This window comes from Eptesicus fuscus, chromosome 4, assembly GCF_027574615.1.
Source record: "Eptesicus fuscus isolate TK198812 chromosome 4, DD_ASM_mEF_20220401, whole genome shotgun sequence".
NCBI lineage: Eukaryota > Metazoa > Chordata > Mammalia > Chiroptera > Vespertilionidae > Eptesicus > Eptesicus fuscus.
In genome coordinates, this window is record NC_072476.1 from 74,530,100 (window position 1) to 74,546,302 (window position 16,203).

A 16,203-nucleotide genomic window follows, 5' to 3' on the forward strand; every position below is an offset into this window, starting at 1 on the left:
TATAAAAGCTTGCTCAGTGTAGAATTGCTTATGACTATAAAACAGAAACTATCCAATTGCCTATTGATAGGAAACTGGTTAAACTGATTATGGCACATCTATACAGTGATATAGGAGGCCAACATTAAGTTATGAAGCTGAGCTATATGTACTAATATGGAGCAATTGAAATGCAGACAGCATCTAACAACTGCAACTCTCAGTGGAGTTCCGTTCAAGGGAAGGACTTTCAGCCCCAGCAGGCAGACCAGTTCAGAGTGCTGGGATGATGAGGACCTCACGCTTGGCGAATTCAATGTTCAATGAGAACATCAAGCTTGGATGGGTGTAGTGAGAATCAAATGATGTATGGGAAACCCTTGTCACATGTTAGACACTTGATGGCAACTAGTTTTAAATAGAATTTCAACTTCTAATTTTTATTAGTATATACACTTATGAAGTTCAATTTTTTAAAAAAGCTTTTAAATACAAATTTATTTATATAAATGAACCCTTCTCAACATAAACAGTTTCTGACCTTGACTGATCTCATAATTACTCAGGGAAGCAAACTCCTGGTTTCTTATAGACTATTGTGCTGTATGACTGCTTAAAGGGAAACTAGACCCTTTTTTGAGCATATTCCCCTTACCAGAACACAGAAATACTTTCTTCTGCTTTAAATAAAATAAAAACCTGAATTCACAGAACTGATTTTAAGAAGAGATTCCCAATACAAAATCTTCCTTTAACTAAAGGTTCTTCTAGCCCAAGGCGTATTTCCTTACAGATAATTAACTACTTGAGGTAGGACAGGAATTGATGGAAGGTGGGAGAGGTAGCAAGTGTGAAAACAACCAGTGATTATCCATCAGGAATTGATACATCTCAGAAAGCCAAGGAAAAAAAATAAGAATCTCTTTATTTTAAAATGTGATTTATACCGAACTTTAAAAAAATACAGCTATTTTCCAAAGCAAGCTACTCTGGCTTGGAGTTCTGAAACATATGACTGTGTAAAGAAAAAAATCCAATAACCCATGGACACAGACAATAGGGTGGTGAAGGCCTAGGGTGGGGGCGGGGGTAGGCTGGAGGGGTCAATGGGAAAAAAGGGAGACATGTATAATACTTTCAACAATAAAGAATTATTTAAGAAGAAAAAAATCCAAATACAGATGAGAGAAAATGGTTTCCAGACACTTAGGTAGCTACAATATAAATTTCAAACATATAAAAGGCTGAAAGGCTATTTATTGTAAGAGAAATGGCAAATTTTCTCATTCCACTGACCTGAAGCAAGTAGAAAACTTGGTAGAAAGGTTGTCTACTAAGGGGAATTAATAAAAACATGGTCCTAATAAGGCCTCTCTGTAGACCTTGCTCTGATAAGGGCAGTCAAGATTAAAAAAAGAAAAAGAAAACCTGGGGTGGAGAGCACAATTTCTAGGTACCAAATTTGCCTCATCAGTCTCTCTGAATGCATGTCTAACCAAGTGTCTTTATTCAGAGTTGGCCACTGATTTGCCCACTTGGAACAGCTCCAGGCCTATTACCAGCTAAAGGAGAGCATCTGACCTGTGATGAGTGATGTCAAGGAGAAGGTGGCAAGCTCAGCAGGGCCTGGAAAAACCAAGGGCACTGATTAAAGAAATAATTTATTTGTTGCTGCCATTTGTTTCATTTTTTTCCAGGAATGGGTAAAAAATAAATAAGCCCGTGTCTTTGGAATGATTCCATTTGAAGCTACCTCCACAGTTCTGAATGCCTACCCAAATGCTGGTACAGAACTTCGCTGCATGGAAACCAGTATCAACTTGTCCAACGTGGAGGTGCATTATGATCAAGACAACTGAGATCTTCTAGCCACAGATGCCACAAAATAATTCAAACTATTACATGGAAAACCATGTCACAAACCAGATACTTATTTTCCAATCATAGCTATTACGGTCTCTTCCATAAAACTGCTTCTGTAAATAGTTTTTTTTATCGTGTCAGAGAGATTCTCTTTCCAATATTTAATAGAATCAGTTTTATCCCCAGTTAGCAGTCCTGTGTCTTATGAAGCAGGCACTAGGACTCTGTCCTCTTGTTCTCCAGAAGTCCGTCAGAAGCAGGAGTGCTTTCTTTCCTTGTCATGGTAGCAAAAAGCATATCCATCATCCCCAGGGTTTCTAGCAGTTCTTTTTGGTAATCAATCTCTTTTTCTACAAGTCCTTGAAGTAACAAAAACTTTTTATCAACTACAGGTGACTGACCAATTACCGGCAGATATATATCTAGAAACAGAGAGAGAAAACACAATAACTAGAAATATCTTTCTAAACAATAAATTAACAATAATATTTAGGAAAAGCATAAAAATATTATATACAAAGACACTGAAAGATCTGTACTTATTTTATAATTTATGATTTACAGAAAGTAAACTATTTATCTGAATAAATACATTTCAAAGAAGAAGTAGTTATAAAAAGCAGAGCATGAAGCCCTAGCCGGTTTGGCTCAGTGGAAAGAACGTCGGCCTGCAGACTGAAGGTAAGATTCTGGTCAAGAGCACGTACCTCAGTAGCAGGCTTGACCCCTGGCCCTGGTCGGGGCTTATGTGGGAGGCAACCAATTGATGTGTCTCTCTCACATCAATGTTTCTCTCTCTCTGTGTCTCTCCCCCTCCCTTCCACTCTCTCTAAAAATCAATGGAAAAATATCCTCAAGTGAGGATTAACAACAACAAAAAAGTAGAGCATGGAAGTTCTGACTTATTTTCATTTCCCCATTAAAAAATAGTCACAGTCACTGTAGATGTTTAAGAAAAAAGTTTTTTTTATCATAACCCTAATAACAGCAATTCAAAGTTGAAGCACTGTAAACATTTTACTCCATGTTAAAATGCATTGATTTACTATTGTGTGTTTTCTCCATAAAAATCTTCAATCAAGAATTGATAAAAACAAGATATTTTTATTTGAGTTCCAAATTTTATTTCATATTTTGACATCTCACTTTTGCAAGCATGCTAGGATTTTTCAAGTTTTAACAATTACTTACCAATAACTATTTCAGCAGCATTGATCAAAACAGAAGCAAATCTCGGCTGAGACAGATTCCTACAAAGCAAAAATTGTTTACTGAAACATGCCAACTTGAAAAAAAAATCTTAAAATTGATTTGAGTTGTTCTATCAGTTCTCTACAAAGATCGCATTAAAAGTAAATGTCTCTCATTTGGGGATAAAGGATTTTAGATGTAAAAATACATGTGTTTCATAGATATGAAACATACCTTATCAAAAAATTAAGAACACGACTGATTTCCTTTTCATCCCGACCTGCAAGGGCATTTGCAAGAACTCCTCTTCGATTGAGTTCCTTTATGATGGAAACTGTAATCTCAGGTGTCTTTATTGTACAACTGGGCTAGAAAAATTTTCAGAATCAACATGAGCAGACAAGACAGCACAAGAGAAATTACAGTATTGGAACTTACTAATAATTGCCAAACTTAAATAAATTTCATCTTCACAGTTTTGAGTCATGGTACTACACAAGACAAGAAATAAAATGATTCCTTTAAAAATATGCTCCCTGGAGGTTCATCAATTGTAATAAATGCACCGTTCTGATAGGGAATGTTGTTAATGGAGGAAGCTGTACAAGTGTGGAGGCAAGGGCTATATGGGAAATCTCTGTACCTTCCCTTCAGTTTGGCTTTGAACCTAAATGTTTTAAAAAATAAAGTCTTAATAAAAAGAATTTTACACACACACACACACACACACACACACACACTCACTGCTCACTTACCTCAAGGACTCTGTCAAGTGCTTTGGAAATCCGGAAATTTTTCAGATCCCTGTCATACAATTCTAGGTGTTTTTTTGACGGCCTGTTGATCAAAATGTCATCCTGCATTGAAAAGTAAATTTAAAGAGAAAAATCAACACCTGTATAGAGTTTCATTCAAAATAAACTTGTTTGTAGTGGTATTTTTATACCAATGCATTCCTGAACTATTCATGAATAATGATCACATGCCCATAATATAGATAAAGTGAAAATGGAATAATTTGTCACATCAATGTACTCTATAACTCTGCTATGATTTTAACTTACAATGCATACACAATACCTCCATTCTGGGAAAACATTACTGATTTCAATTCTCTTTACATGTCAAGCAATATGGTTTAGTAGAAAGAAAAAAAAAAAAAGATTTAGAGAAATTATGATCCAGTCAACAATTCTGTTCCCAGGAATGAAATTCTGGACCAATTTACAACTTCCCCATCCTCTCAGATGCCAAAGGGGAACGTTATTGACTCTACAACTTTTCAGGGTTGTTTAGAAGATCACATCAGATGGCATGTGAAAGACATCGCTTTGAATATGGTAAAGTACTACAGCATTGTTACAATTAAGGGTATTAATATCCTTATTCCCCATTACTTATTAGTAGGGTTCCCAATCTAGCAATCTAGAGATAAATCTGATATAGAAAAAATCAAAATAAAGTTAAATGCCATGTAAACTATACTTTCCAATAATGTGCAGGGAATTGGCTACTCTAACAAATTTCTCCTTTAAATACCTTAAAAAAAAATACCTTTTGCCCTAGCCGGTTTGGCTCAGTGGATAGAGTGTCGGCCTGAGGACTAAAGAGTCCCACGTTCGATTCTGGTTAAGGGCATATGCCCAGATTGTGGGCTCAATCACCAGTAGGGAGGGTGCAGGAGGCAGCCAATCAATGATTCTCTCTCATCATCGATGTTTCTTTCTCTCTCCCTCTCCCTTCCTCTCTAAAATCAATAAAAATATATTTTTTTAAATACCTTTTGCTTCATATAATTTTTCCCTTTAATAAAAGTTCGATATGCAGGCCTTCTTCTTCTGGGAAGAGAATCCTTCTTTGCTTCAGATTTCCGATGTTTAACACTCAGTATTCCATTGGTCATTCCTACAACTATTGTTTCATCTTCATGCTAACAGCAATTACAAAAAAATAGGTTAATCTATTCCTAACTCATAAATTATCATACTTTTTCTTCAAAATACCATTTATAATGTGTTTGCTGCTTATCCATACTTTCACCAAGAGTTCCATTCAGATATAGATATTCTGCCTAACAATATCTAGACAAAAATTTAGAGCAAAATCATTTTCTCCTCTAGGATAATATTATATGGACAGAACTTATACCTGTTATAAATCATCATTGGCAGTTTGTATAATAATATGCAGTCAATGACATCTTGGAAAACTCCAAAATATTTTTTTCTGCATCCTCTTACTAGAAAAAAGGATTACGTAATGACATTATTTTCTACTCTTTTCAAGAAAATATTTAATTTTCCTCTCCCAATTTGGATTTCTATAGAATGTATTCAAATATCCTCCTCCTTAATGGCTCATGAAACTGGACAGTGGACATTCCAGAAAGAGCAGTCAACAAAGGAAAGGAGATACTTTATTTTGTCGTTCCCTTTCCTCCACGGTCCCCACCCCTCGATTTTTTTTTCCCCCTCAGAGAGCCAACCCTTGAGTTAAATGTTTTGAAGAGTTTTATCAACTTACAGCACGGCACTTGGTTTGAAGCTAAGCAGTGTGTGGGACCTAAATCTGAAAGCATGCTAAGTTACTGGGACAAGTCATATATTCTAGTAATTGTCTTAATTCAATACTCTAATGTGGCAAAAAGAAAATAAGATTTAATCGAATACAAAGATAAACCCTACCATTCCATTTTAGTTTCATTTAACAGGCAAAGTTAGGGGAAGCTTTAAAAGAAACTAAAAGTACTTACTGCAAGTGCAAGACTCAAAATTGAAGCTGCATAATCAAAACTGTGGACTACTTTGTAGGAAGTTGTGCTATATACTTTCACCTTCCTAATAAAAAAGAAAGCTTTGTCATAAAAATATCTTAAAAGTGAGTATAAAATTTTTCATTTTTTGAAAATTCAATATATGAATATTAAAATTTACACAATGAAGATAAACAATGATTAGAATATTAATTACAAACTAATTCATCACTGAATCCTCTCTTTTAAAAAGAACTATTTATTAGGACTAGCCATAATGTTTGTATAAAGACTAGGCCACTAGAAGGATAGACCATGAACCACTGTTGCCTGAAGATAAAACGAGAGTGAAGAACAAGTATTAATGCAAGTGCAAAAGAGCAAGCTTTCTCAACTTTCACATCATTAACATTTTGGGCCAGATAAGTTTTTGTTTGGGGGCGGGGGGAAGGGCCTGCTCTGTGCATTGCATGGCCTCTACTCACTCTATGCCAGCAGCACTCCGCCCCCAAGTTGTGACAAAAAGCAAAATATCCCCAGATATTGCCAAATATCCCCTGAGGGACAAAAAATCACTATGGGTCGAGAACTACTGCCAACAGAGCCAAATTATCTAGCTTTTAGTCCAAAGTTGCCTAGTAATACCATTAGAGAGAATTTGCTATATATTTACAGAATAAATTCCTTTGTATTAGAAGTATTTTCTAGCTTTAAAATGAATACTTTTTAATAAACAGACTGAGGGGGGAAGGCTTTACATAATGGGGAGGAACTAAAAATGACCAACAACAGAGGAATATAATTCTAGAACTGTGCTGTAGTTCTAGCCACATGTGGCTACTGAGCGCTTGAAATGTGGCTAGTGAAAATGAAGAACTAAATTTTTTATTTTACTTAATTTTAATTTAATTTTAAAGCTGAAGCAGTATAAAAATATTTTTCTGTTAAACACCAGTATGTTTCACTTTAATCACTGTAAAACATTGTTATCGAAGGGCATGTATTACATGCTAAAATTGTTTCTAGTGTCTCATTAATTTTTATAGTGATTATATATTGAAATAATATTTTAGATACAGTGAATTAAATGAATTTTACCTAGTTAATTTTACCTAGTTCTTGTTACCTTTTTAATGTGGCTACTATGACATTTTATTTTATTTTTTTAAATATATATTTATTGATTTCAGAGAAGAAGGGAGAAGGAGAGAGAGATAGAAACATCAATGATGAGAGAGAATCATTGATCGGCTGCCTCCCACACACCCCCCACTGGGGATCGAGCCCACAACCCAGGGCATGTGCCCTTGGCCGGAATCGAACCCAAGACCCTTCAGTCCACAGGCCAACGCTCCATCCACTGAGCCAAGCCAGCCAGGGCTACTATGACATTTTAAATGGCATATACAAGCTCACATTATATTTCTACTAGACAGCACTGTTCTAGAACATTAACTAATGGAATTCTAATACCTATTTAAAATAGTAAAATTGGACTACATTAATATATATCAATTTTTACATGAAGTTTTAAATTTTAAAGAATATAAACTAGAATATATACATATACTCATTATAACTGAAAATATATGAATATACCATGATTTTAAAAGAAACTACAGGGTATAGATTGTTTTAAAAGATCAATGTTTGAATGGCTCAGTAAAATTCCTTAAGTATGCCTTGGCTGTTGTGGCTCAGTTGGAGCATCATCCAGTGCATTGAAGGGTCTCGGGTTCCATTATTGGTCAGGGTGAGTACAGGAGGCAACGGATCAATGTTTCTCTCTCATACCTCTTTCTCTCCCCCTCCCTCCCTCCCTTTCCCTTTCCCTCTCTCTAAAGTCAATTAAAAAATGTATCCTCAGATGAGAATAAAAATTCCTTAAGTATATACGTTAAAGCAATAAACTACATCAAAGTTTTCTATATGTAAATAAAAGGTCAAAACTACTTTCAACTCAACAGAATTTTTTTCATGGAAATTATTTGGCAGAATATTTTATCACAAAAACTGCAGAAACAACTCATTTCCAGCAGTATATACTTATCCTATATAATAAAAGGCTAATATGCAAATTGACCGAACAGCAGAATGACTGGTCACTATGATGCACACTAACCACCAGGGGGAAGACACTCAACACAGGAGCTGCCTCCTGGTGGTCAGTGCACTCCCACAGGGGGAGCACAGCTCAGCCAGAAGCCAGAGTCATGGCTGGCGAGCGACTCCATGGTAGTGCTAAGGATGTCCGACTGACTGTCCAACTGACGGGGAGCGGGCCTACACCATCAGTCGGACATCCCCTAAGGGCTTCTGGACTGCGAGAGAGTGCAGGCCAGGCTGAGGGATCCCCCCCCCCCCGCTCCCGCCCCAACCCCAGCCCAGTGCATGATTTTCATGCACCGGGCCTCTAGTATACTAATGATGAAGAAAGAAAATGAAAATGCTAACCTATCCAGTGAACCAGAGAGTAACCTCTGTCCAGAGCTGCTCAGACATAAACACGTCACAGTTTTATGATGATTTTTCAAAGACACTAGCAACTGTCCTCCTTTTAGCATGTCCCAGACTTTAACATAACGGCCTCCTATAAAAAGAAATAATCATTAGTTTGATATTCCGCCTATAGATTAAAAAATTTAAGACCTCAAGAGCATTCTTCACTGGACACTCCACAGCACAGAGGTTAAGTGAGGGATTCCAGAGCCAGACTGCCTGGTTTCAAAGCTGACTACCTTCTGCTGGGTCTGTACCTGATAATAATAACAGCTCCTACCTCGCAGAGCTGTTATGACAATTAAGTAATTTCTTATTTTCAAAATACACAAAACTACCTGGTAAAATAAAAAGTAAAACCAAAAAATTTTAACAAATTATAATAAAACATTCTTCAAAAGAAATGTTGTAATACCATGTAAATAATGCAGATTTTATTTCCAAAAAAAGTGCGAACCCCAATGTAACTGAAACACTTCCCTATAACTTTTTCTTACTTTAAGAGTTGGAAGGATCCTAAAACACAATTTAATCCAATGGTTAAAAAAGAATTTTTTAATGCAGCATCTTAATGAAATATTAATAGCATCTTAATGAAATCTTAAGCAGAAGTCTAAGAGATAAACTAGAAAAAGGGCTGTGGAGGGGGGGAACAAATTTCTCACCTATCCTGACTGTGCAAGAGCCTGGAACCCCATTCGCGGTCCTGTCTCCTCACAGGTGGCAGCTCATGACCGAGATTACAGTTTGAAACCACTGATCTAGCCTAACCTCTCCTTTTCAAGATCGATAAAAGTTAAGGGATTGCTCAAGGTCACATAACTAGTGACACAGTAATTAGCATACAGGTACCTATCATACTTCTCATCTTAAACTTTTCATTTCTCAAAACAACAGCAAGACAAATAGATACGTCGGACAATGTCAACTTTTTTTTTTTTAATCAAATAGGTACTGGGGAAGAGTATAAAACAGGATAATTTCAGAATTTTTTTTAAAAGCTACACACAGCCCTTTTCTAATATGCTATAAAGTACACATACTATCTATGTATGCTTCCAAGGTCAATACATTAATTTTGTTGTTGTTTTTTTTTTAGATGTCAATACATTAATTTTGATTTGACAAATGAAAACAGCCAATTCACTTCTTCCATTATAATTTTGAAGATGCACTATGATCAACATAAGAACACTTCAGTTCCACCCTAGATGAAGGAAGGCCTCTTTTGACCTCACATTACTTCCTCCTCCAGCATTGGAGCTATTTCCTGGGTAAGGCCATTTCATCAAGAGTCACATGAAAAAGACAAGCCTGATTCTAGATCCGAAAGAAACTGTGTTTTCAAAAACTGCCATAGATCTCTTGTGTAAGAATAACAGCAGGTGTACAACCTGGATTTCTGGGTTAAGGACATAAGCAGGCTCTCAAGTTCTGGGATTTCAGATCTATTTACCACTTTGCCTTGGACAAATTAGTTAAAAATTTTATTTATTTCCTCAGTTGCAAAACAAGGAGAAAACTACCTACCTTGTTGGCTCATCTAGGGCATCAGAGATAATAGCACAGTATCTGGTTCACATAGGTACTCAATAAATGATAACTGCTTGCCTGTCCCACTTATCAATTGTTTGAGCAAACACATATAGATGGGCAATTCAAGTGCACACTGATAAATTATAAAAAGTAACTGATAAAGAAATTATCTGATTCAAGACCAACATACTGGTGAAAGCAATTTTTAAAAGAAATACCTGCTGATACCAGAAGACCTCCAGAGGGAAAAAGCAGGACACTTTCCACTGGCTGACCATGCTCTACCGAGACAACACTCTTGTTTGTTCGTGTATCAAACATCTTCACAGTATGATCATATGACCCTAGAATGTCAATTTTTATTATGTGAGTTTCACTACTCAAAACAACAAAAACTATATATATATATATTGTGTGTGTGTGTGTGTGTGTGTGTGTGTGTGTGTGTGTGTGAGCATGTATGTATATTCAAACATAAAATTTTAAAGGAGAAAAGCTTAGCCCGGCTGGTGTTACTCAGTGGTTGAGCATCGACCCATGCACCAAGAGGTCACCAGTTCGATTCCTAGTCAGGGCACATGCCCAGGTTTTGGGCTTGATCCACAGTGAGAGTTGTGCAGGAGACAGCAACTCAATGTTGATTGTTTCTCTCTCATTGATGTTTCTATCTCTCTCCCTCTCCCTTCCTTTCTCTCTAAAAAAATCAATAAAAACATATTAAAATAAATAAATATATAAATGGAAAAAAGCTTAGATAAAATTTTTAAAGAGTCATATGTAAATTCATAAAGATATAGTACCTCCAAACTCTTTGGTAACACTGACTGTTTCTGAAGAAGCATGCCATTATATTACACAGAATCTTAAACTATTCCCATCTACAGGTTTCTGTCACTACTGAGTCATCTGGGAATATCTGCACAGGCACCCAAAGACTGACTACATTGTTTCCTAGCTGCTGGAGACTCTGAAATCAGAATACTAAACCCATTACAGTTCTGACTGTCTTATGTTTTCTAGGCAGCCTGATGTTTCCAAGTACATTTGGAGGACAGTAAGAACAATCACCAAAAAAAAGAAAAAGAGAACAACTGGATAAAGAAAAACATATGTTTATTAAAAAACTAGAAGCCCGGTACACGAAATTCGTGCACGGTGGGGGGTTGTCCCTCAGCCCAGCCTGTACCCTCTCCAATCTGGGACCCCTGGAGGGACCGGGGGGGGGGGGGGGGGGGGGGGGAGAGAGAGTTTACCAACCTGTTACAAAGAGATCTGGGTTCAGCTTGCTAGCACATCCACACCTCACATAATCAGAATGTTCTTTGAATGTCAGAATTTCTTTGGAGTTTGGAATATCCCATAATTTAACTGTATAATCATCAGCCCCAGAGACCACATGATATTTGTCAGCTGTAAAATCTACTGTATGGACTGCTCTGAAAGATAAAAGATCAGTTTATTAAAAAGCAAGAAAAAATACATTTCTGACACCTTCTAACCTAAAACACTTCTTTTCCCCAAATGTTTCAGGGTGTAATTGCAGGGTGAAATCTTAAGAGGAAAAAAAAATATTTAAAACAGATGTTTGTCCACAAGCTAACTTAAAATTTAAAATACCCATGCACTATGAAGTTAATGAGAATATTAAACAATAGCCTTAAAATTATATTTTCTAATATGTTAACAATTCCACTTAGCTGCTCAATGAAAGTAAAATATTCTAAATGTTGGTACACAGGTACTTTTCTTTAATTTAAAAAATTTCAAAATGGGTAGTTCCTTTAAAAATTCTAATAAGATCTGCCACTAAATAGGATCATGTTAAGTACATTTCTGTTATATTTTAAATGTTTCACTGATGGGATAAGACCATCCTGATAATCTATATATATAAAAGCCTAAGCAACCGGCCGACCAACCAACCGGTAGCTATGATGCACTAACCACCAGGGGGCAGACACTCAACACAGAGCAGTAGCGGAAACCACAGCATGGACACATGGAACAGACTGATGAATCTCAGAGGGAAAAGGGGAGGAGGGATGATGGGAAGAGATTAACCAAAGATCTTATATGCATACTAGAGGCCCGGTGCACCAGTGGTGTCCCTCGGCCTGGCCTGCTCCCTCTCGCAATCCAGGAACCCTCATGGGATGTCGGAGAGCCAGTTCCAGCCTGATCCCCGCAGGCCAGGCCAAGGGACTCCACTGGCGCACGAATCCGTGCACTGGGCCTCTAGTACAATATAAAAAAAACATTCTTGAGATTTTAAATTGATAGCAAATTATAGAAATGACATTGGTAATTCTGAAATAAAGTTATAATATAAAATTGCCTTGGCAATTCAATTTATCAAGGGGCAAAATACTAAATCCAAGAAGAAAGAAAATCCACCTTCCAACTTAACTTCAAAATAAGAACTTCTAATACAGTTCAGGCTTATAAAGTTCTCATTAATAGTTGTGAGGCTGCCTTTAGATCAGTGGTTTATAATTGCAATTGGGTCACGGATCTCACTGAGAAGTTAATGAACACTATAGAATGTCTCCCTAGATAAATATCCATTTCCTAAAATGTAACATATGATTCTAGGGAATTCATAAGCCCCATCAAACTGCACCTTAGGACTGAACCAGGAAATAGACTATTTTACAACAACCAAGATAAAGTATTTAAAGATACATAATCTTCTCTATGGTTTTTTGTTTTTTTTAATATATTTTATTGATTTTTTACAGAGAGGAAGGGAGAGAGATAGTTAGAAACATCGATGAGAGAGAAACATCGATCAGCCGCCTCCTGCACACCCCCCACTGGGGATGTGCCCGCAACCAAGGTACATGCCCTTGACCGGAATCGAACCTGGGACCCCTCAGTCCGCAGGCCGAAGCTCTATCCACTGAGCCAAACCGGTTTCAGCTCTATGTTTTTATTCAAAGCCCAGAAAACAGAGTTTACAAAACAAAACAAAAAGAACACATAAAAAGCACCTGTCTAAAACTGTATGGTGGAAAAAATGAATTAGCCTTGCGACAGTTTTGCAATATATACAAATATCAAATATAATGTTGTATGTAAATTATACCTCAATTAAAAAAGGTTTTTTTTTAAACTGTCTCTTACTTAGTATGGCCTTCAAACTGCCTGAGGGGAGCCCTCCCAGTTATATCAAAAAGCTGAACTCCACCATCTTCACTGCCAGCCACAAGCAATCTACCATCCTGTCGATAAGTAGCACAGTAAGCTGTGTCTTTAAATCGGGAAAACGTTTTTATAGGTTCCTGGGAGTATCGCCCATAAATGTGAATCTACAAGAAAAAAAAAACATGGTATTTTACCAGATGGCTAACACTTAGTAATAAATATAAAAATAAATGTAATGTATTTACCCTTGAAGAAGCTGTGACAGCATAATTATATGGAGGCTGCGGAGAAAAGTCTACTTTTGACACTGCACCAAACTCCTTGATCTGAACAGGGGTCTTAATAAAAAAATAATACAGAGTATTAACAATTGCAGTATTCACAGAGTTACAACTGATAATATCTATTTAAGTCTTTATAATCTAGAAGAATTAATTTTACATCACTTCCTCCTTAGATTAAGAAAAGCAAAAAAAAAAAAACTTCTTGCATATGAGATTCAAATTCTAAAATTTAATTCATTTGTCACTGATTAATCATCTATTTTGTACTAGGCACTTGTATGATTAAAATGATTAAGCAGCAATTTATATAAAATCCCAAGAAAGTATCTAATATCAAATTTTCTGCCCAAACTATAAGCTGCTGATATTGTTTTTAATTATTAGTTCTCTACTAGAGTATCCAAAGTATAACACATGCTGGAGAAATTGGCATAAATACTTACCTTATAGTTGTTCCAGTACAGTGTATCCTGGGTGATTTTTTCACCAAGTATAGGATATGTCTGAATAGCTACAGGCTTATAACCAGCCATAATTTCATACAATTAGACTTTTATCCAAAAGCAAGTAGTCTGAAACTGATGTTAGAAATAATTTTAGTGACTCTGCCTTATGTCTGAAAAAGAAAATATTTTATATACATGTTACTCATAAACCTGTATATATATAGTTGTGATTTTCACTCTGCATCCTTTCAAAAGGCTGTGTAGTAGCTTAGTGATCAGTAAACCATTTAATTATAACACAGAAGAATAATCTAAAGGAACAAGGAAGAATACAAATAGGGCTACCATACTGCATCATCCCACTCAGCTATACACAGAGGCTACATACAAATGTCCTCACACCTAACTGACCAATTTATAACACTTGGGAATAAATATAACTTAGCTGTCCAGTAGCCAAAGCAGAGAGAAACATGATGGCTTAGAATGTTCATTTACTGAAGGTGAAATTGCAAATATAAAAGTTTCCTGAAATTAAATTAAGATGACATTTAATCTTTAAGAAGACAGGGATTGACTTTCTGAAAGCCTAAAATACCAAAAAGAAAGGAAAACAAAACTAATATTCTAATGTGGAAGCTTAAAATTAAATTTAAAGGCTTAAAAGAAAATAAAACAAGAAGATAATATTCTGATATAGAAGCTCAAAATTATATTAATTTTTAAGATGGTTTAAACAATAAGAAAACAATAAAGCAATTCTAGAATTAAATCTAAATTAAAGTGAGAGAACAGAATGAAACTTATAACTGACATGTAATTAAGGCCAAAATGTCTTTCCAGACTACTCAGTTTGCAAGAGATTCCATTTTATCAGGTGAATGATTCCAATGGTACAACTCATCATCTATCCCAGAAAGCCTGAAAATAGTGCAGTAGTAACACCAAAATCTGTAAGTGTAACGTATTTTAAAGGCTGTTTTGATGAAACATGGTTCAATGATTAAAAAGGGGGAAAACTTTTCTGTTCATCCAAGTACACACTGTTCTAGGCACTAGGGATACAAGGATGATTGAAAGACATGGTCTGTACCCTCACACTTGAATATTCTCCATTTCAGCTTGTGATTGGCACCAGCTAGGAATCTGGAGTCAGCCTTGACTTGTCCCTTCCTTCTCACTTCTAACATCCAAAAAGATCTGCTGACTTTACCTCCCAAATTAAACTTCATCACGTTCACTCCACCTAGTTCCACTGCCCTAATTCAGATCTTCTCATCTACTAATACTGCAACATAAGGTCTTCCTAACTCCCTCATCCATCTTCCAAATGGCCATCAGAGATATCTAACTACAAAGAACGTTTGTAGAATGAAGGAAAGGATGCATTGTGCTGGGTTCCATGGGAAAACACAAAATTAAAATCACAAGTGGCATCTATAAGATGAACATTGCTATAGAAGAGGAGTTGACAAACTTTTTTCTGTAAAGGGCCAGGTGATAAATATTTTAGGCTTTGTGGGCCAACAGGAAAACAGAGGGTATTCATGTAGTTACTTATATAGTAAGAAAGAAAATTTCCAATGAAACCCCCAAAATAATTATGACTACAATTTTTTTATTTTTGAATGAAAATGGGATTTGGAGGAGGGAGGAGAATATTTCACTCACTTCACGTTCAAAGTTAGTGTTTCCTATCATCAAATAGACTGCAAATGTTCATATGTAAAAATCATGCTTGGCTCACTGACTTACCCAAAAACAAGCACCAGGCCAGATCTAGCCTGCAGGACTTTACCCAAACTAGAGCATAAGCAGAAGAGCACATAACTGTGTCCTGAGAGAAAGAGTTTAACATTAAGAAGGAGAGCTGAGCAGCAGTAGCAGTGGTTTGCCAGATTAGTAAGAAACGGCATTGACGGCAAGGGGGGTGGGGGAGTGAGGAGCACGACACAGTGCAAAGGCCAGACGTGATGTGAAATCCGGGTGGCTCCCAGAAAGATTCAAAGTGTGCGTTTCCGCTGGGCTTTGAATTACCGTATGATATTAAAACAGACCGGGCGGAGGACGGAGTATTCGAAACCGAGGGTACCTCCTAAGCACAGACTTGCGAAGATGCGGATTAGTCCGGGGACGAGTTACAGCGGGCAGTGTAACGGGGGTGTGATCGTCAAGGAGGGAAATCGGGGTCGAAGAGAAATTGAGGGGATCCTCATGGGCTGGTTAAGAGGTCACCAGCGAAGACTGGGGAGCCCAGAGGAGCATGCCAGATACCAAGGCAGATCCGGCGTGGGTCTGAGCTACCCTCATCGGGAGCCGCCTTTTACCTACCTCCGATGGGCCCCGAGGGTCCGCCGAAACACCCGGACTTCAGGAGACTTTCTTGGACCCCGCTAGGCCCCTCCCCGGACAGCCCAGAATCACTGGGAGACGGCCACATGGACCCTCAGAAGTCACCGAGACACCCGGCGAGTGGAAAGGCCCAGGCCCGTCGCCCGCTGATGACGTA

General features: G+C 37.1%; 1 protein-coding gene across 2 annotated transcripts; it reads right to left on the reverse strand.

Moving 5' to 3' along the window:
* Positions 1-879: 879 nt before the first annotated feature.
* Positions 880-16,189, reverse strand: UTP15 (UTP15 small subunit processome component). 2 transcript variants are annotated; one of them, XM_028139631.2, is made up of 13 exons: positions 16,026-16,189; positions 13,692-13,826; positions 13,210-13,302; positions 12,944-13,128; positions 11,078-11,256; positions 10,039-10,164; positions 8,240-8,375; positions 5,786-5,870; positions 4,814-4,963; positions 3,789-3,890; positions 3,268-3,401; positions 3,034-3,092; positions 880-2,264 (listed from the first exon to the last, which is right to left on the reverse strand). In XM_028139631.2, exons 2-13 carry the CDS (start codon positions 13,779-13,781, stop codon positions 2,059-2,061), a joined length of 1,545 nt encoding a protein of 514 aa, XP_027995432.2. In that variant the 5' UTR covers positions 13,782-13,826; positions 16,026-16,189; the 3' UTR covers positions 880-2,058. The 2 variants fall into 2 exon arrangements, with proteins under 2 accessions (XP_027995432.2, XP_008160152.2); XM_008161930.3 differs by having other exon boundaries at positions 13,692-13,864.
* Positions 16,190-16,203: the final 14 nt, after the last annotated feature.

Coding starts and splice junctions, on each gene's coding strand:
- UTP15 (XM_028139631.2), bottom strand. CDS start 13,781: ATGGCTGGTTATAAGCCTGTAGCTATTCAGACATATCCTATACTTGGT. Junction 3,402..3,788: donor CACTTGACAGAGTCCTTGAG/GTAAGTGAGCAG, acceptor AAATTTTTCTAG/CCCAGTTGTACAATAAAGAC. Junction 3,093..3,267: donor GTTCTTAATTTTTTGATAAG/GTATGTTTCATA, acceptor TTTGCTTTGTAG/GAATCTGTCTCAGCCGAGAT.